Source organism: Argopecten irradians, chromosome 14, assembly GCF_041381155.1.
Source record: "Argopecten irradians isolate NY chromosome 14, Ai_NY, whole genome shotgun sequence".
NCBI lineage: Eukaryota > Metazoa > Mollusca > Bivalvia > Pectinida > Pectinidae > Argopecten > Argopecten irradians.
Genome location: NC_091147.1, coordinates 35,522,893 through 35,545,582, shown reverse-complemented (window position 1 = coordinate 35,545,582; position 22,690 = coordinate 35,522,893). Strand labels below are relative to the sequence as shown.

At 36.4% G+C, this 22,690-nt stretch overlaps 1 protein-coding gene across 1 annotated transcript; it reads right to left on the bottom strand.

The window, feature by feature from the left end:
• Nucleotides 1-7,212: 7,212 nt before the first annotated feature.
• Nucleotides 7,213-20,004, bottom strand: LOC138307810 (amine sulfotransferase-like). The gene is made up of 5 exons (XM_069248701.1): nucleotides 19,275-20,004; nucleotides 13,070-13,381; nucleotides 10,033-10,136; nucleotides 8,179-8,365; nucleotides 7,213-7,635 (listed from the first exon to the last, which is right to left on the bottom strand). Exons 1-5 carry the CDS (start codon nucleotides 19,447-19,449, stop codon nucleotides 7,526-7,528), a joined length of 888 nt encoding a protein of 295 aa, XP_069104802.1. The 5' UTR covers nucleotides 19,450-20,004; the 3' UTR covers nucleotides 7,213-7,525.
• Nucleotides 20,005-22,690: the final 2,686 nt, after the last annotated feature.

Below are 22,690 nucleotides of genomic sequence, written 5' to 3'. Positions count from 1 at the left end.
CGTCTCGTGCAAGGACAAATATAAACTAAAATTTCGATTTTCGATGTCCTATATCTCCGCCATTTTGAATCTTATGACCTTGAACTTGGTCATTTTATGTGTCTGAAAGCATGATCTTTCACATCCAATTCAAAACATTTCACCTTTGAATTTTCATGAATTACGCTAAAATTTACGTTAAAAAATGAACGAAACGCCATATTCGGAGGTCTATATTTCCGCCATTTTCCAATTCATGTCTTTGAAATTAAAAACCTGTACAGACATTAGGATAAAGCTTACATTTACAAAAATTCAACACTCTACATGAGATGATAAAGGCCCTACGAGCTCACAATTAACGGACAAAAATAAGAAAAAGAAACAAATTGCAATATTTGGAGAGCTATATTTCCGCCATTTTTCTATATAACCCCTTAAAAATAAATAACTTGTGAAGACAAAAGTTCATACAACATAGGTATGAAAAATCAACACTGTACATACAGGTTTAAAGGCGCTGAAACGTCTCGTGCAAGGACAAATATAAACTAAAATTTCGATTTTTGATGTCCTATATCTCCGCCATTTTTGATCATATGACCTTGAAATAGGTCATTTTATGTTCCTGAGAACATGGTCTTTCATATGCGCCCTTCAGAACATTTCTACGGTAAAGTTCATATTTGACCTTTGTTTGACCTCATTTGACCCTCTAGCGAACTCATGACCTAGACATAATCTCTGATAACATGTAATGAGAAAAAAACTTTCAATATCGCGATCTACCTGAATAACTAAACATGGACGATGTACAGCGTATAGTTATGAAGTTATGAGCATTTAAACTTCGTTCGAAAAAAGTAGTTTTTTATGTCTGTGACCTTGACCTTGACCTTTATCGTACAAAATCGAACGTACGTTTCAAGCACTCATGTACCTACATAACGTGTCCAAATTTGAACGTCGTACCTTGTTCCGTTCTTGAGAAAAAGTGTTAAGAAGGTTTCGTGGAAATAATAAGAATAATAAGAAAAAAACAGAACAATAACAATAGGGATTTCCATCCTGAATGGAAATCCCTAATAATAATAATAAAAAAATAACAACACAGAATCATTGGGGAAGATGTAATTAATAATTTGAAACCAATTATACAAAATTCTATCCATTCATTTTCTGTAAACTTGCGTTCGAAAGTTGTATCTGGTAATATCCGCCAACATATCCATTTATGTCCATTCAGCCATAAAGACCTTTGTTTTCATTCTACGCATTAGATAATGCATACATAAAATGCATAATGTAGGTTAAATATAAGAAATATCTTAAAAGTTCGTCCTAGATCTATTACATAGAGGCAAGAGGCCCATGTGCTTTAACGGTCATCTTACTATTGGCACAGCACAGCCAAATTATACAGTTGTGGCAATACACTTTTGATTAATACAAAATAATCCAATAGATTGACCATTCTGACCTTTCTTTAATTAATAATTTAAGAATTGTGTAATAGAAACTCCTCAGTTCTTAGTTAAGCCTATATATGTATTTGACCTCTGTGACCTTGAGTGAAGGTCAATGTCATTCATTTGAAAAAACATGGTAGCCCTTCATCACAGCATGGTACAGATTCAGTATGATATATATTTGATCTTTTTCAAATTTCATTTCGTGACCGATCAGTCAACACGATGACCGCCCGCCCGCCATCTTGGATTTAACACATTCGCTTTAATTATAATGAATGGTTTTTATTTTTTTTGTTCTTTACTGGTATGTAAACTGATTTTTTTATACAGATATTTCAACAAGACGCGCAATATTTTAAATGACGCGCGTTGGCGCGTCATGTTGAAATATCTGTACAAAAAATTCAGTTTACACACCAGTAAACAACAAAGAGTAAAAAACATTTCTTATACATGTATTTAAATTTCTACCGACCATTTCATTAAAATTAAATGTTCAAATACAATAAAACTTTATTTATTCAATGTTATACGATTGTTGAAACAGCCGGCCAATTAATGGAATCCCGGAAGAGCTGGCTTCAATTTGTCGGAAAATGTTGTCAAATTCAGAGAGTACACAAAATATCGTTCCAAAATAAGTTTATCTCTTTTTCCCATCCCATTAATACAATCTTTGTTAAATATTTTATTTCATGATATATAATTTAAGATTTAAATTACATTCATACTAGCATTATATTAAAGATTTGTCAATACAGATACAATAGGCCTAATCGGATGCTCATTCACGCTTCTTGCGGAAGTCAGTGTTCCGGTGTGTATTCTTGCGCGGCAACCACTGCGTTTACGCAAGTGTAAACGATTTCGCAGTTGGTAAGGTTATATAGCAAAGAGAAAACGGAAAAGGAAATATTACACTAATATTATTATCAAAATTATTAAAGGAGAAAGGTTTATTTAAAGAGATATTGAAATAACACATCAATTGTACATGCCAATCATCAACTATTCTGTATTTGCATATATATTGAAGAAAATTATCTGCCCTTGCGGATAGGTATTAATTGTGACGTCATGTGTTTGCGAGCGTAACGTCATACTTTTCAGACAATCTAATCAGCTTTTTAAATACGCTTACACTTCATAGCATAAGCGTATTGAAGAGCTGATTTTAATCAGATTGATTTTTTGGAGAAAAACGACGTGAATTGCGCTCACAAAATAATGACCTAACAATCGATACCTACTCGCAAGGGAGTTAACTGTGTAATGTACAAAGATAGACTTCTGCAAATAACAAACGTCTTTTTTTTTTAAATTTAGGTTTTGGGTGGGATAACATTGTGTTATCCATCAGGAGAAATATAAAAAGCGACCTTATGACGCTCGAAAAAAACGCAACGTAATAATGTGAAAATAATTATTATATGATTATAATAAGACGTCAACTTACTAATTGCTAAAATTAACATACTATTACATTTACTTTAATTTTGATTATAAAGTTGTATGAACCTCATTATTTTATCAAATCACTGGAGTAATTAAAGGATAATAAAAATTCTTAAATGTATTTATTTTAATTTACAATGTTTAAACTCATTTAATGATGTATTTTAATTTTGTAATTAAAATTTCAGTTTTGTCATCTAAGAGTTACTTCCCTTGAATCATACATAAACATAAAATATGAAGGCTCACACTGATTATGTCCCTTGCAACAATTCCATGTGCTCGAAAAGGTGCTCTACATTATCATTGGATTTTGATTTAAACATATTTTATTGCAAAATGTGCAATGGGATTGGGCACAAGTTATACAACTTAAAACATTCAAATTACATAGACAAGATGGCATTTATTAGATAAGATATACATAATATATAAAGTTGTATTTGAGACAGAGAGAGAGGGAGAGAGTGAGATGGGGGAGGGAGAGAGCTATTTTATAACCAGTAGGCTCCTCAAGGTGATAGTTTCACCTCCTAATATACTATCATTTTAAAATCTGCCCCTCCGATAAAGACGACAGAAGTTTTAAACACTTTTCTTAACTTTCGACTTCTCAATGTTCATATCATACTTTCCTTCGTTTGTCTTTCTTCTGGTCACTCTAGGCTTCCCTTGAATATACGTTTCTCTTTTGTCGTCAGTATCGGAGGGTTATACAAATTTAATTTACGTGTAAATACAAAAACAGTAAGATGTTGGGAGTAAAGCTTTGTGGAAATATTTGATAATAATAGAAGGACGAAGTTAAAAATCATGAGTATCTTTGATATATTGCTGAGTGTGCATGAAGATTAATTCGTTATCATTGGAAATAAGAGTATTGAAAATCTTCAACATAAAAAATGAAATCATATTAAAATAGAAAAAAAAAAAAAAAAAAAAAAAGTTGATGTTTTTACCGCCTTTTCTCAGAAAGTATCTGATGGATCTCTCTCAAATTCCATGTGTAGGCCACGGGTTCTTGGGCCCTAGTTGCACATATTTCATTTTGAGACCGATCTGTAGATTTTGATAGTTGAAGTTTGTTATCGCTATTTCTCAGTATTGAAGGGATATGTCTTAAATTTCATATGGCCGACAGGCTACATCTTGGATTTTGATACATATAGTTGAAGTTTGAAAAGCAGAGAAAAGATCCTTCGATCAATTGTCATACATATGCCATTCTTTGGTGGGCGCCAAGATCTATCTGAGATCTCTTGTGATAGTTGAGGATAGTTACAGCTATTTCTCAAAAAGTACTAAAAAGACCTGTCTCAAGTTTTCTATTCCGTCTGTGCATATTACACAGTTAGCTCACTTGCGGGTAGGTTTCCATTGTGACGTCATTATTTTGTGAGCACAATTCACGTTGTTTTGTCAAAAAATTATGACGTTACGCTCGCAAACAGATGACTTCACAATCAATACCTACTCTCAAATGCAGATAACTCTGTAATATGCAAATATATTTACAATTGCCACTGTTTCTGTATCGATAAACTAAGTTGGAGCAAATATGTTTATTTCCCAATAAATTGAGTGCAGAACGTGACCCGATTCGGTGCGTATGAATACCTGAAACATTGGCGGACTTCCTTTGACATTCCACAATATCACGTGTCAATGTTAACAGATAACACATATACGAGACAATCGGAGGCATGCAACTAAACAATTTAAAAAAAAGATCTGTTATTGCTATTGACATAAATAAAATAACTGAAATATAAGAACTATTTACTGTGACGTCATAGTAAAAAGGGCGGATGAAGCTGTCAGTCAACGGCGCGCTTTTTTTGAATGGCCGTTGTGCAAGGCAAGGTGAAACATGACGGCAGTATAATTTTGAGGACGAATAACGTTTGTGCGGAACTAGTATCTCCAGTAGTGATAGAACGTAACTCTTTGTAATATCCCCGCTGAAATGAAGTTATCCTGCGAAAACGTCATTTGACGTCATTCCATCACCAATAGATACAATAGTCCCGCACAAACGTTATCGGGTATCACGTGGTACGTGAATGAGTCCCAATAACCTCGTGCTCCATTGGGTTTATCATCTCATAAACTAAACAAAGTAAGAGGTTAATCCTTAAATAGAATTGGTTTCCCTAGGGTCCTATAGATGTACATATTATAATTTTGGGACTGATCAGTGAACAAGATGGCCGAGAGACAGCCATCTTGGATTTTGATAGTTTGTTACAGCTATTTCTCAGAAAGTATTGAAGGGATCGGTGTAATGGGTTTTACGTCATCGCTGACTCGGGGAACGCTGATATCTCGTCGCTTGGCTGAGAGGTAGCAAAACAACCATCTTCATTCTTTCCATAACTTTTTTCATTCACCTCCTTTTCAGAGAGCATCGCACAAGGGGAGGGAATACATACCACACCGTGAGACAACACATCATGATACAATGACATAAACACACGTGGATGGCTATATAAATATATATATATATTTGCTTAGGCAAGCTTAAAGTAGGAATTTCTGAAGCTTTGCATGAGATATCATTGACAGACATGCAACGTTACTATTTGTAATTCTTCTGTGCTCATTTTTGACAGATTGTATATTATCTCTAAGATAATCTAAGATAATCAGGCACCTGACCGTGTTTACACATGAATTATAAAAATGAATTCTTCCCTGTATTGGAAGGAAGGAACGAATACGGCGTAGTAAGCCCAAAGATTGTCTTATCTTTGCCAAAGTTTTATCGATGTGATTTTTCCATGACAGACAAAATATTTTTTTTATCCTTCTTTAAATTCTCTTTTATAGATGGATGTTAATTGTGAATCAAAGGACTATATATGGTTTGGGCCCTTTTTGGCCCACAAATCTGGCAAATTTATAAAACTATTATTTAGTATTTAAATTGTTTTCAATTTAAAATGTGTGTTAATTTCATATGAGATTTTAAGTAAGCCCTGATTCTCACAAAAGTTTGTAAACAAAATTTATTTTATACCCCGATGAAATATAAAAAGTAGTGACAGCAATGCTTATAATCAATTTTCCAGACTACTTGATAAAATAAAATACATTTACACGTACGCGTACATTCCCTTGAATTTCCAAAATGATTATTTTTCCGAATCAATGCGCAACTTCAGTGTTTCTATTGTGACGTCACGATGACATCGGGTTTTCGCGACAATCTGGGAATTAGAAAGCCAGATTTAGTATGAAAAATAAAGTTTAACGGTTCAGTACACTCCGTGATACTGTGAAGTCATTTATTGTCGTTGGACACGATTTTCGTGGATTACCAAACTTCATTGACTCTTACTTTTGTGGAGACGACCGTCATATTATTCTCTGAAACAGACTTTATGCAGTGGTGTACCACCCATCCTGTAAATGCATTATCTTATTAGTGCTTGACATTTGACATAATATATGACATATATTGTAAATTTTATCTCAAAGTTAAACTTTAAACATCTTTTGTGGTCATTGTATGTTTCATTAACATGTTTTACCGGGAAAAAAATAAAATCTTATTAAAAAAGGGTATGATTATTTGTTCTAATAGTGATTACGTTTGACGTCGAATCCCAGTAAAAAAAAGTCAAAAGACACGGAAATGTGAAATTGATTCACCGTGAAAATAAACTCGTCCACATTATTCATTTTATCATAATCTATATTTACATTCAATTTTCATTTTTTTTATTAAATCAAGAAAATTTAACTTTGATCAGGCAGAAGGCAAAGCCTATATAAACCCTTTTCAAATGATTGCATGCATGAATTTCTATGTATACCTGTAACCGAACCATGAGATGAATACAAGTTATACACGTGAAGGTGTATTTGTCCTGGATTGGATTTATATAACATTAACAATCATTTGAAGTATTGACATACATGTTACTTACAAACGCACAAATTTACAGTATTCAGTGTTAACCAAAACACTTTCCATTGCGTCAGTACTTTATTGTGTTTGTAATTCTATCATTTTGTAATTTTCAACGATTTTAGAAACATAAAAGACTTTTTTAATTCAATATTTATTTGGCCTCATTGCCTTAATCAATCAATCTGTTAACATTCATCAAAACCAGGCTACATTTTGCTACCTCATACCGTAATGTATGATGAGTTTTGTGTTTATGTTTTTTTCTTACTGCAATAAAATCTGTAATCTAAAGTATTGTTACTGTGTGATTTATTACAAATTAAAAGTGAATTAATTATATTTACAGATATGTAAAATCACTCTGGAGTTTGCTTTTCAAAATATGCGCCATCATCAAACATTTGAAATGTTAAATATAAATAATGTAAAAGTACTCTTCTCGACACTATCATTTTTATGTTTTATTTATTTTAAACAATGTATCAAATATTACATCTAACACCCCAGGTTGACAGCCAGACAAACATTGTGTATTAAATTACAAACTCTATCCGAATTTCACCTGTCTCTGGAACAAAAATTACTAAGCCAAATGTCTTTTATATTCCAGAGACTGGTGGCCAGTCTTCCCTCAATAGTGTCACGTGATGTTCTAGAACCCAAAGAAGGCCTTTGCAGGCCGCATTGTGATCGAAGACTAATATCATTTAAACTGAAAAGTGAAACTTGAGTCCTTCATCTTCTCTTCATACACCTTGTCAAAATATTCGTTTTGTGCAACTGTAAAATGATTCAACCAGTCACCAATTTGCCCTGCAATGAAATAAAAAAGGTAAGATTTAAAGCACACAGAGTGAATAACGTGATCTTAATATCACAAGAGAGAAACAAACATATACGAAGCCACCAAGGGGCGTGTACAATGGAAATTGACCAATCGCCAGGTAGTAATTTGTGTAGCAAATGTAACATACGCCATACCAAATGTAAAGGCATGTGCGGTACCCGGATAGTTTCGTTGACAACTGGTGATTCGTCAATGACATCTTGATCTATACATTATGAATTATAAAATTTCCCATTTTCATTTAAACGACACAACCTTTTTTATTCTAATATATTTTTAGTAGCAAAGATTAAAAAAAAAGTGTTTGACAATGTTTTGTGACGTTAGAGAAAGTGGTTGAAACCTTTCGTTGGCTTAGAAGTATTTAAGGGTGACTTAAATATTCATACTTTTTTATTGAAAACAATCCTTTTAGACATGCAGTGATATTTTCATTGCATTATCTAGGCTATTCTTTAACTACTGGAACCTTTTCCCTGTAGGCTGGAAGTGTTATATTTTAAGCCAACCTTTTCTATAGATAGGCAATGTTTTTGTGGATGTTACTTCTTTCCATTGATCAGAAGGTTTAAACGTCTTTGTGGCTTCCGCTGCCATGTTGCCGAAAGTACACTTCTCTGTCACTTGGTCAAGGAATTCCTTCCCCGTATCGGCTCCAAGGAACGACGCCATCTTTTCAACGTGCGATCGGAGATCCTAAATACAAGAAACGGCATATGTAATGATTGTACACGAGTGGAAATTTACACATTAGACACCACACTTAACATTGATTATCAAAACGTATTGCATTAAATATAATTTAAATATGCATGAAAATTAATTTAGACACTTCACAAGGATATGACATGTAAGCTAAGGTAATGTATCAAATTTAGCTGTCGTCTAAAAGTTGGAAATATTAAAACGGTATCTGACGTCTCACTCACAAATATTTCATAACTTACCTGGAAACTTTTTTCCAAAATAAGAAACACAAAACATAACAGTTGATCGTAGTTCCGTTATCGGGCAAGTATTACCGACAATGACCTTTACTCAGACATTGGTATTCTCTGCCTTTAAGTGTCATCGCCATGACGGAAAATTGTGCCATGAATTTTTCGCTGTCACATGACCAAATGAACGTTTTTTAATCTCCTTCTCAGAAGAGTTCCTTGTATCCTGGAATCGGCGTGTTGAAATGGGTATTTTCTCTGTTTGCAATATTTAGTACATCCCTGATTCAATTGCAATGGAAGTTTTCTTTATATTAGCTTTAAATACCTTGGTAACCATTCATAATATGCATAAATCAACTGTATTTAAATTTATTTTTGTCGTTTTGCCTATTTAGTTTATTGTTTCGCCTAAGAAAGATCAGAGCGAAATCCTCAACATATTTTTTTACCTAGAAAATGTAGCCATTTAAGATACATGTTAAAAAGAAATATAAAGTTTATTCAATGGTTTCTAGATGAAAAACAAACAATCCAAACATTGACAAAAATCCACATTTTCATTACAGATGGATACTTACTGTGGTTACCATATCAAATGCAGTTGCGAGATAAATAACCATCACATCTTTTGTATGAAGGATATTAGAAATTCACGTTTAATCACAAAATAACAAGTTCGCTAATTTGACGGATTTGGCTGCCTAAAAGTGCACAAATCATACGTAGTCCTTTTCCACTGAAAAGAATGTTTTCTGAATTGTATATCATAAAATTGTAAGAAGTTCTTCCAAAGTGGAATTATGAGTATTTTTTCTCTCTTTTTTAAAACTTATTTCGGATTAAACAATATCTGCGAATACGTTTGAGCGCAAATCTACCAGCAAGTGCAATTTGGATTATATGTACTACAGACGCACAGCGCGAAGATGATCACACCACGAACAGTTTGAATAGCGAAAAAGATGGTTACGCGAAAACATCGACATTAAGAGTCGTCAGACCTCCTTGGTTTCACTTTTTATGTTTTTTTTTCTAATTATATGAATTTTGTCTCTGTTTTTGTCTTGATCAGAGGGAATTATTTTTATCAACTCAAATTCATCCAACACATGAAAACATTGTCATCATGCTTTATTCATGATTCGCTGTCGTGTTTGTGAGTTTGTTTGTAATATCAATACAGTCAAGTAATATGACTGAATGGTGATATCAATTTGAAATGAGGGTGGTCTGGTGCAGCTGAACCAAGCATTAATGACTAACCTTTTTTTGTAATAAGGTAGTATTTTTAAATTTGATACATCAGTAGCAATGTGACATAGCGATCCAATAAACTATTTTTATCATAAATCCCATGTATGCGTAGAATAAAATATGAGATTATGCTGATCTGTTCTGGATAATTCAGACTGAACATTATACCTGTTTCATCTCCTCGTATATGAGATACATAATATTGTCTCCTTTGTATTCCTTCTTTGTCTTCTCCCAAGCCTTTATATGATCAAACCAGGACCCATAGACCACTGAAATAGAAATCATCATCATCATCATAACCACCACCACCACTATCATCATCATCATCATCATCATCATCATCATCATCATCATCATCATCATCATCATCATCATCATCACCATCATCATCATCATCATATCATCATCATCATCATCATCATCATCATCATCATCATCATCATCATTCATCATCATCATCATCATCATCATCATCATCATCATCATCATCATCATTCATCATCATCATCATCATCATCATCATCATCATCATCATCATCATCATCATCATCATCATCATCATCATCATCACCACCACCACCACTATCATCATCATCATCATCATCATCATCATCATCATCATCACCATTCATCATCATCATCATCATCATCATCATCACATCACATCATCCACATCATCATCATCATCATCATCATCATCATCATCATCATCATCATCATCATCATCCACCTCATCATCATCATCATCATCATCATCACCACACACACACCATCATCATCATCATCATCATCATCATCATCATCATCATCATCATCATCATCACCATCATCATCACACACCACATCATCATCATCATCATCATCATCATCATCTATCATCATCATCATCATCATCACCATCATCACCACTATCATCATCATCATCATCATCATCATCATCATTTATTATCATCGTCATCATCATTTATCATTATCATCGTCACGATAACGTCGGGTTTTTGCGTCATTCTCGGATTTTTTTCTTTATAGAGGTGTAAAGAAAATAAACAGGCCAATTTGTATGAAAACAAACAAAAAATTATTATTATAATAGCAACTTATTTCCCTTGTCTTTCTTTATTTCCTTTTTCTGTTTTTTCCTTTTTTTTGTATTTTTCTCTGTCTTTCCAAATATTAAACTTTCCATAAATACTGACTTTTGTAAAGTTCGTATTGGTAAGGTTATGAAATAATGAAACAATATATATTGTTTTATGTAAAAATTGAAAATATCTTGAAAAACTATAATGTCATCAATGTCGGTCACACATTGTATGTTTTACAACAGTTTGTTAGAATGGAAGATAAATGAAATACAATTTTAAAGATGCTATAACGCTGATAAATGGTATTTACTCTCTATAAAAAAAAGGGACAGACAAATTAGTATTTTTCTTCAGTTACAAAAATTACTTCACACCATTACTACCATTGAAAAGTTTGAGCTTCGTATTTCATTTCAAAACAAAAATATTAAAAGTAATTAATTGCATATCGAAAAAAATCCTTGGAACTATCCCCTATTTTGAATGAATTACTGATTGCGTATGCACCAATAGTAAATAAATAATTGTATTTTTGTGTTAATTAGACACGTTTACTGTATACACAATTAAAAAATAGTTGTTGGTCAAATGATGCGTATCGTTTATGCTCTGTCGGCAATGGAGCATCTTTGAATAATTGTAATTCGTATCCTACAGGCAAACGTTATGAGGACTCCCTGTTACCGTTGATATTACTTCGTTAACCAAGATATATGTTGATTGACCTTTGCCTTTTTTATCGGTTTTTCCTTTCAGATGCTACCTATTTGCTATGCTTACTACATTTATGTTTTACAGTGAATATGTGTATACTTTTATGGAGAAACATCCGCGAAAGTCCAGGGACTACTATCACTGTCGTTATATCCACCCCTGGAATATGTCATAGCAGAACTGAAGGCTCTGTGTGCGACAATAGATAAACAGGTATGGTTTAGTCCTTTGATGTACATCAAAATATTTGTATAATGGTACACTGTGGTTGACTGTGTTGCTTTGAAACCGGGTGTCACTGTCACTTTAATCTTCAAAAGAAGACTCTGTAGCCCCGTGGTTGGTCAGAGTTTTATTCATGAAATGCCTCCAATTTCACTGATAGATAGTATATAGGGTTGGGTATTACGACAGTGACAGTTTCCCCTGGAATATTGAGGGTGATGGAAAGACGTCATATTGTAAACTAAAATCACCACACTAACTGATTGTTGATACTTAAAACAGTTCATAAATGTTAAGTTGGTTGGGTATCCATGTTTGTTTACAGTATCTTATCACAACATCAGCCGTCACCTACTTCTAGTACAGAGACCATCGTCTCCTACCATCCGTAAACCATATTAGCTGATAATGAATAACTAATATTTCATAAAGTACGCCCTTGAAAGAATAAACGTACCCGGCCTACTATACCTTTTGGCCTGGTACGAAATGGTGTCTATGTGTCCTAGTGGAACAGTGCCTCAGAAAATCACTCGGGCACAATTTTCGATAATTCTTTGTAGGTTTCCAATTATCTAATGCGTATACATGCATTTATTTTTGCCCAAAACAAACATAACTACCATTCTTAATATCTACCGTCCCGCTCACAAGACGTGAACAAATTCTTTCCAGAAAGACCTTCATATGTATATGTAAAAAAATAATATCTCGCTGAGAATTTGATATTTTGTTCGGTTCAGATATTCCTTTGTTTTAATAATACATTACAAAACATTAACAAACTTTAACACTGTGGTCTATGTAAAATTAATTAGTTGGTTGTTCTCTATAGGGTAAGTATTTAATGTGACCTTACGAGTATGTTCGTATGTGTTTGCGAACGTAACATCACAGTTTTCATAGAAAACGACGTGAAATTTGCGTCACAATGGAGACTTACCCGCAAGGGGGATAACTATGTAATATACAAAGAAGAAATACCGCCGTCACTTTCCCATAGAATTTTTTTTTCAATGTTGGTAATGATTTCTACAGACTTCGTGACAACTCATTCACCTCTGAAGACACACTTGGCTCTCTGATTAAAAGGTTGGAACAGTTCATTTTGAATTTTCAGGGGTTAATTTGCAATATAGTCAAGGGGAAAGCATGACAATAAAGAAACATGTGCTTACTTTTGCCGGTGAGGAAGAATTTAATAAGACCGTCCCAAGAGGCGATTATATCGGAATGATCCAACTTCTTGATGAAAGTATGAAGAGACACGACAACATCCTTGGGGTTCCTGAAAACGGCCAATATTTTCCCCTTCCCTTCTCTTGCCTGTTTCGGAAGTCGGTCAAAGGTCATATGAGTCGCAAAAATTCTAGGAGAGGGCATATTCTTTAGCATTTCCATCTCATTGAAGTCTAGGAATGTTGGGGAACCGTGGTAGGTGGTTTCCCCTGTTCGTAGCATACTGCTTAAGGTGAATGTCCAATGTGTTCCTAAAAATAAAATGTAAAACAGTTGGTACTCGTGATACTTTGGGTTAATGCGTGACAAAGCAAGTTAAACCATCTGCGTTATGATGAAAAAAAACCAACAACTTTTTTTTTCGAAAGGTTTGCAGATGCGCTATGTATATTGGTCATCGTTTCTAAGGAAGTTGACGGCCATTTTTGTTCTAACTAACCTAGTTACAAATGTTTGAATTTATGGGTACAAAATGTGCACCTGTGTAAAACCGGCTTTACTTTCAACTCAGAACGCACATATAAACAGAGGATATCTGCAAACCATTTGAATTTTTTTTATCTCAATATGAACGTTTTTTTAACTTGCATTGTAAGCTGTAAACATCGGTCTTATTAAAGTGTGCCAGATTTAGAAGATGGCAAAAAACTGGAATACCCGAAGAAAGTCCACCGACATACGATCTTTACCGAGCAAGCCAGATGTGGATTACTAGTTATTCACTTCGGCCCATATTAACCACTCAGAAATCTCGACGTCGCATGCCAATTTCATCTTTAATATTCGATATGACATTTTAACATAATACGTGTATTTGGATCTGAGATTGATTCGTATTGGAAAAATCATGTGGCATCAAAATGAACACAAAATGGAGTCTCCACGAAAACGGCTTTAAAGACGCATTACTTTTCCGAAACAAAAAATTAAGGTTCCCGAAGAGCAATGATAATATATGAAAATCTCTATTGATGGCTGAAGATGAGGTTATAACACCAAACAAATGAAAGATCTCATGGATGATCTTTGTTAATTACAGTGACGATTCATTTCGCTGTTTCGCCGTCTGGCGCAGTGATAGTCAACAAATGTGCGGTAATTAAGACGACGGCGGGAAACGTAAAACGACCCGCGTTACGAAACTTAAAAATTGATTTGATTTAATTACATTGTTCAGAAGGTGGTGATCAGTGTAGTATTAGTAGTTAAACTAGTAGATTTTTCCTCTCTACACAATTTTATCAATCTCGTATTACATTTTTAAAATTTACAAAGGTAATGAGTCTTTAAAGTGCAAAAAACAAAATTGCCTCGAAGTCAAAAAACATAGTTAGAAATTAATATGGGACCAACGAATTAATACAAACCTGATTTTGGGTACGATAATACAAATGTATCATTGTCTCTAACTTCCATGTCTTCTATTGCCTGTAGATGATCTTTAACGTTTCCAATAAAATGGGAAACATAGTACCTCCCGCCATACACCTTAGTGTTAAAAACATTTCCCTCCTCATCTTTTTCATCTACCCATTCGGCCATTGTCCTTGTCTGACTGTTAGTTTTCTTTCTCAACACATTTATCTTATTTTATCTTGAATATTTTTCAAATCGAAAGCTCAGTAGGGCAGATAGATTTAGAATCTACCCTTATCGGGTATATACATATATTTAGGTTTTCATAATCTACATTTGTATATAATTAGCCTTGTCGTGAACTTTGACTTCTGAGATAATAGCTATAACATTGAGAGTCCGATAGTTTATTTCTATATTTAACTTATTCTACTTTATTTTCTTTTCTTTTTTAACTTTTCGAGTATATTTTTATTCATGCCGTGTTCATGTATATATATATTTATACATATACTATATAAAAGGACAACCGAATAGCTGAACGAATCATATCCCTATCTTAATGGAAGTTGAGGTTGTTTGTATCACTGTGACCTGCCTTCAAATGTCTAATGTAGTCAGTTGTTTGCAAATATGACGAAAATCTCTCTCGTCGCCATTACAAACTTGCAAAGGAAGTTACGTGTTGTAGGCTGAACCCATCCCGCTCTAGTGGAGTAAATTACCTTACTACTTTACATGATGGCTCTAACTAATATCTTATAAGAAAAGACGCTCATAAATGATGTTAAACTACACATGGGTGAAATACTTAATTAACAATATTTTACAATGAAGTGGAGGGGCCAGGGTATATGATACGGCGTACAGGGAAGAGAGTAGTAGATATTACAAGGTAGAGGGTAGAGGGCACACGGGTATATGATACGGCGTACAGGGAAGAGAGTAGTAGATATTACAAGGTAGAGGGTAGAGGGCACACGGGTATATGGTAAGGGTACAGAGTAGGAGTATGGGTTAGAAGGTAGAGGGGTAGAGGTAGATGGTAGAGGGTAAACGGGTACAGAGTAGGAGTATGGGTTAGAAGGTAGAGGGAAGATGGTACAGGTTAGGGGATGCAGAGTACAGGTTTATGGTAGAGGGTACGGGTAAAGGTTACAAGTTAGGGGGTAGGAGGTAACGGGTACAGGGCAAATGTAGAGGGGTAGAGGTAGATGGTAGAGGGTAAACGGGGGTACAGAGTAGGAGTATGGGTTAGAAGGTAGAGGGAAGATGGTACAGGTTAGGGGATGCAGAGTACAGGTTTATGGTAGAGGGTACGGGTAAAGGTTACAAGTTAGAGGGTAGGAGGTAACGGGTACAGGGCAAATGTAGAGGGGTAGAGGTAGATGGTAGAGGGTAAACGGGTACAGAGTAGGAGTATGGGTTAGAAGGTAGAGGGAAGATGGTACAGGTTAGGGGATGCAGAGTACAGGTTTATGGTAGAGGGTACGGGTAAAGGTTACAAGTTAGGGGGTAGGAGGTAACGGGTACAGGGCAAATGTAGAGGGGTAGAGGTAGATGGTAGAGGGTAAACGGGTACAGAGTAGGAGTATGGGTTAGAAGGTAGAGGGAAGATGGTACAGGTTAGGGGATGCAGAGTACAGGTTTATGGTAGAGGGTACGGGTAAAGGTTACAAGTTAGAGGGTAGGGGGTAACGGGTACAGGGCAAATGTAGAGGGGTAGAGGTAGATGGTAGAGGGTAAACGGGTACAGAGTAGGAGTATGGGTTAGAAGGTAGAGGGAAGATGGTACAGGTTAGGGGATGCAGAGTACAGGTTTATGGTAGAGGGTACGGGTAAAGGTTACAAGTTAGACGGTAGGGGGTAACGGGTACAGGGCAAATGTAGAGGGGTAGAGGTAGATGGTAGAGGGTAAACGGGTACAGAGTAGGAGTATGGGTTAGAAGGTAGAGGGAAGATGGTACAGGTTAGGGGATGCAGAGTACAGGTTTATGGTAGAGGGTACGGGTAAAGGTTACAAGTTAGACGGTAGGGGGTAACGGGTACAGGGCAAATGTAGAGGGGTAGAGGAGGTAGATGGTAGAGGGTAAACGGTAAGGTACAGAGTAGGAGTATGGGTTAGAAGGTAGAGGGAAGATGGTACAGGTTAGGGGATGCAGAGTACAGGTTTATGGTAGAGGGTACGGGTAAAGGTTACAAGTTAGACGGTAGGGGGTAACGGGTACAGGGCAAATGTAGAGGGGTAGAGGTAGATGGTAGAGGGTAAACGGGTACAGAGTAGGAGTATGGGTTAGAAGGTAGAGGGAAGATGGTACAGGTTAGGGGATGCAGAGTACAGGTTTATGGTAGAGGGTACGGGTAAAGGTTACAAGTTAGACGAGGGGTAACGGTACAGGCAAATGTAGAGGGGTAGAGGTAGATGGTAGAGGGTAAACGGGTACAGAGTTTATATGGTAGAAGGTAGAGGGAAGATGGTACAGGTTAGGGGATGCAGAGTACAGGTTTATGTAGAGGTACGGGTGAAGGTACAAGTTAGAGGTAGGGTAACGGGTACAGGGCAAATGTAGAGGGGTAGAGGTAGATGGTAGAGGGTAAACGGTAAGGTAGGAGTATGGGTTAGAAGGTAGAGGGAAGATGGTACAGGTTAGGGGATGCAGAGTACAGGTTTATGGTAGAGGGTAGGGTAAAGGTTACAAGTTAGACGGTAGGGGTAAACGGGTACAGGGCAAATGTAGAGGGGTAGGGTAGATGGTAGAGGGTAAACGGGTACAGAGTAGGAGTATGGGTTAGAAGGTAGAGGGAAGATGGTACAGGTTAGGGGATGCAGAGTACAGGTTTATGGTAGAGGGTACGGGTAAAGGTTACAAGTTAGAGGGTAGGGGGTAACGGGTACAGGGCAAATGTAGAGGGGTAGAGGTAGATGGTAGAGGGTAAACGGGTACAGAGTAGGAGTATGGGTTAGAAGGTAGAGGGAAGATGGTACAGGTTAGGGGATGCAGAGTACAGGTTTATGGTAGAGGGTACGGGTAAAGGTTACAAGTTAGAGGGTAGGAGGTAACGGGTACAGGGCAAATGTAGAGGGGTAGAGGTAGATGGTAGAGGGTAAACGGGTACAGAGTAGGAGTATGGGTTAGAAGGTAGAGGGAAGATGGTACAGGTTAGGGGATGCAGAGTACAGGTTTATGGTAGAGGGTACGGGTAAAGGTTACAAGTTAGACGGTAGGGGGTAACGGGTACAGGGCAAATGTAGAGGGGTAGAGGTAGATGGTAGAGGGTAAACGGGTACAGAGTAGGAGTATGGGTTAGAAGGTAGAGGGAAGATGGTACAGGTTAGGGGATGCAGAGTACAGGTTTATGGTAGAGGGTACGGGTAAAGGTTACAAGTTAGAGGGTAGGGGTAACGGGTACAGGGCAAATGTAGAGGGGTAGAGGTAGATGGTAGAGGGTAAACGGGTACAGAGTAGGAGTATGGGTTAGAAGGTAGAGGGAAGATGGTACAGGTTAGGGGATGCAGAGTACAGGTTTATGGTAGAGGGTACGGGTAAAGGTTACACAAGTTAGAGGTAGGGGAGGTAACGGGTACAGGGCAAATGTAGAGGGGTAGAGGTAGATGGTAGAGGGTAAACGGGTACAGAGTAGGAGTATGGGTTAGAAGGTAGAGGGAAATGGTACAGGTTAGGGGATGCAGAGTACAGGTTTATGGTAGAGGGTACGGGTAAAGGTTACAAGTTAGGGGGTAGGAGGTAACGGGTACAGGGCAAATGTAGAGGGGTAGAGGTAGATGGTAGAGGGTAAACGGGTACAGAGTAGGAGTATGGGTTAGAAGGTAGAGGGAAGATGGTACAGGTTAGGGGATGCAGAGTACAGGTTTATGGTAGAGGGTACGGGTAAAGGTTACAAGTTAGACGGTAGGGGGTAACGGGTACAGGGCAAATGTAGAGGGGTAGAGGTAGATGGTAGAGGGTAAACGGGTACAGAGTAGGAGTATGGGTTAGAAGGTAGAGGGAATATGGTACAGGTTAGGGGATGCAGAGTACAGGTTTATGGTAGAGGGTACGGGTAAAGGTTACAAGTTAGACGGTAGGGGGTAACGGGTACAGGGCAAATGTAGAGGGGTAGAGGTAGATGGTAGAGGGTAAACGGGTACAGAGTAGGAGTATGGGTTAGAAGGTAGAGGGTAGATGGTACAGGTTTGGGGATACAGACCACAGGGTAATAGTATATGGTACGGATAGAGGTTACAAGTTAGAGAGTAAGGGGTAACAGGCACAGGGTAGGGTGACTGTACAGGGTAGGGGTAGAAAATACGGGTAGAAGTTATAAAGAAGAGGGTAATGGGTAACGGGTACATGGCAAATGTAGAGGGTAGGGGTAGATGGTAGAGGATAAACGGGTACAGAGTAGGAGTAGAGTGTTAAGGGCAGGAGGTAGTGGGTAGAGGGCTGATAGAATGTAACGAGTAAGTTACATGGTAGTAGCGGTATTTATCTAGTTCAACTGAAGACCTTGTTTAAATGTGTGTGTGTGTGTGTGTGTAATTGATTTCAGGATATTATATTTGCTATACGTTACCGACAACGAATAAATCTCATGTAGCATGGTCGAAAAGCAAAGTAATGCTTGCTTACCATCAAGACGACCGCAGGTCGATTCCTCGTTCGGAATAAACATGGTGTCGCTTCTTGACAGCGTGAATTTTCCCAGGTTTTCCGACTTTCTACCTCATTAAGGTTTCTTTAATATTTGACCTTGAGGAGAATAAAATCAAACAAGATATCTACAAACCTGACTTGGGGTACGACATGACGAACGTATCGTCGTCTCGAACCTCCATTTCCTCTATCGCAGCTAGATGATCTTTGACGTTTCCGATGAAATGGGAAACAAAATATTCTCCGTTGTATTTCTTCGTCTGTAGCATATTGCCTGCCTCATCTCGTTCCTCAACCATTTCCGCCATTTTTGTAGATTTTGACTTTTTGTGTGACTGATCACAAATCTTCACCGATTCGTTTATGATCTATTACGTTGTTAATGCTATCATGTGAGATAAAACGCGAAGGATAGCTGTTCTACTAAACGATATTCCTATCTGAGAGAGCAAACATATTTTCCGTATATCACAACATGTCGTCCCGGGTTTAACTACATTTTGTGACTCTTGCGTAGAATATCCCTACCCTTCATATCTATATATGAAAGCGTCTTATAATATTATCTATCCATGCAATAAAATATACCAATGGATTTTTAGATATGTCTGCCATATGCATTTAGTTTGTGTCTATGAATTTAACATTGAGAGATGCTTCATCGCCTACGATTGATTTATTTTCCTATCAAAAATCGGAGAAGACGATTAAGTATTTTTCTTCGATTATAAAGGTTCCTTAGTTTACTTATTGGAAAGTGTGAGGTTCTTATTTTACTTCAAAGTAAAAATATTAAAAATAATTAATTGGCACAATGCGGTAAATGGAATAAAGAACTGACTGCGCATGTACCAAAATAAACTAAATTAGTTTATATGTATTTTAATTGTGTTAATAAGATACATACTTACACGATTAAACATCGGTTACTATTCAGATAATCAGTATCGTTTATGCTCTTTTGGCAGTGGAGCATCTTTAAAGTTGTATGGTCTATTATTTTCGCTCTTTTTGTCATAGTGAAAACTGTTTAAGTGTTATACATATTTTTCTCCATTTCTCTGAGTTTTAAACTTTCTAATTTTACCACTTTTTATAAAGCTGCAGCACTGTAAGTATTTTTAATTATAAAAGTAAAAAATCTTTTTAACGTGTCACGTGAAAAATAGGCTCGAAAGAGGCCGAATCATTCCGAACTCTTCCGAACATCGTCGCAACAATCTCGAAGTAACACGAGAGTTGTGAAACCAAGAGAAATGTCAACTGTATTTCGTAAACAAAACACGTGGTCGACCTCAGCAGACTGGATATACAAAGAAAATAATGCTCGCACATTACAATGTTTGATACACACATTATTGAATTACGGCAATGTGTGAATTAGATGTTTCAAGTACTCGCACTGTGGACATTTACCAGCACAATTTGCTCATATTAGCCAGAAGTAAAACGTAAACAAACACATGTGCGCTTACGCTAGTTACCTAGATCACAACGTGCAGGACGTGTAGACGTCAATCACGTGATACGATTCGGATATCCGACAAAACCCGAAGGCACTGAACATGGCGTTCATTTGAAGGCGTTTTATTCAAAACCAGGAATATATGATCCCTAGATTTCGGCTCTCTTATAGGCTGACATATGGTTTTGGAGAGCTAAATCATCAAGATACATGTCCATGTTCAAATATCAAATGTTAAAACTAGATATCGTTCCAGTGAAAATTACAAGCAATACAACTTTAAAGTGCAAAGTCATCATAGCCAGAGTTTGTGTTCGGAGAAGACCCATGTAAAACACTAAATGTTAAATTATGATAAGAAAATTTGCATGCATTACATCAGATGATGTAACAACAGACACGAACATATATGAGTTATCCCATTATTACGCTGTATGTATAAGAATGTCAATCGCAACAACTCGGGAGAAATGGCCACCATTCTACACACTGATCATATGTGAAAGTGCGTGTCTGATGGATAACGTGCTTGGCTAACAGTAAAATAGAATTCAGTGTTACTATTTCACAATATAAAGTCATGTGCGGCAATCTCATTTGAAATTTTCAGGAATTATGCCACGTGATGTATGACTAATCTGGCAAAATTTTTGTGCTAGTATTTTTAGCTCACATGGTTCTATAAGAACCAATGCCAAACACGTTGTACTATTATTATATAACCTATATTCAAGATAACCATGTATATAAATAAGTCAAATGTATATAAATAAGTCAAATTGAATTTTAAAGGGCCACTACCTTTCCGAAACGGCTTTTAATTTTTAAAATAGGAATGTGAAACGAGATCAATAATTTTGCAGAGTCGCTGAAGTTATTAACTATACGTTTACTAGCACACTTATCACCACCTTCAGAACTTTTTAATTAGATTAAATGAAATGTTAATTTTCATAACGCGGGTCGTTTTATGTTTCCCGTCGTCGTCCTAAATGCCGCGCGGTAGTTGACTATCACTGCGCCAGACGGCAAAACAGCGAAATGAATTTTCACTGTTATCGTACATTAGACAGGAAATCTTGCATATGTTTGGTGTTGTAACCTCATCTTAAGCCATCGATATATATCTTCTTTTGTTATTAATGTTTTTAAGAAACCTATAAATTTTGCTCCGGAAAGGTAGTGGCCCTTTAAAGCAATATTTAAAAACTAAGGATATATCAAAAACAGTTACATTAATTGTTTAATTATCTAAACTGAGCTACGGTGGCCGATCGGTTAAGATGTATCGACATATTACCACATGCACTCCACCTCTGGGTCGCGAGTTCGAATCCCATGTGTAACCGCTGATCAGTGGGTTTTCTCCGGGTACTCCGATTTTCTTCCACCAACATACCTGTCACGTCCTTAAATGACCTTGGCTGTTAATAGGACGCTAAACTAATCAAACCAAACCAAACTAAACTAAGCATACCTCCAACCCATTATGTTATTGATGTAGAATTTGCTTGTCGCAAGCTATCCTGTACCAGTCTGTATGTTTGTTTCTAAAATCACTACCAACTTTACTTTAGTTATCTAGATATGTTTGAGGAGTAGAGTGTTTAGTTTTACGTTCTATCAACAGTAAGGGTCATGTACGAACGTGCTAGGTTTGATAGCGGAGAAAAATCGGAGTACCTGCTATGTATCCGGAGAAAAACCACCGAACAGCGGTAGTTATCTGGCACTTGCCTCATATGGTATTCGAACTCCCGTCTAAGACTGAGATGTGGAGGACTTGTGGTAACTCGGCCATCGCAGCCCCGGCTATCTTTGAACAAAATTATTTATTGCAAACCAATCGAAAATGGTTTATCGTCGGTAAAGACTCAAATGTTTTACTTTTTATATATTTAAGCGTTTCTACATATGTCTTTCTTAAATATGATATTTATAAAACTATTAACATGCTTTTTGAATACATGATATCTATTTTGTGACATTTGAATGATTTAATGTGTTTTGAAGATTAACTTTAATTTTTCTATACCAAATATGCTTCTGATTATAGGTCTAACGTATGCTGGTTTATTATATTG

Bases quoted from the DNA above. Each gene is read 5' to 3' on its own strand.
- LOC138307810 (XM_069248701.1), bottom strand. From the start codon at position 19,449: ATGGCGGAAATGGTTGAGGAACGAGATGAGGCAGGCAATATGCTACAG. The intron at 10,137-13,069 runs GTAAGCACATGT...TTTCTATTTCAG, and splicing joins ATTCTTCCTCACCGGCAAAA to TGGTCTATGGGTCCTGGTTT. The intron at 7,636-8,178 runs GTTGGCTTAAAA...ATTTCATTGCAG, and splicing joins ATTGCCTATCTATAGAAAAG to GGCAAATTGGTGACTGGTTG.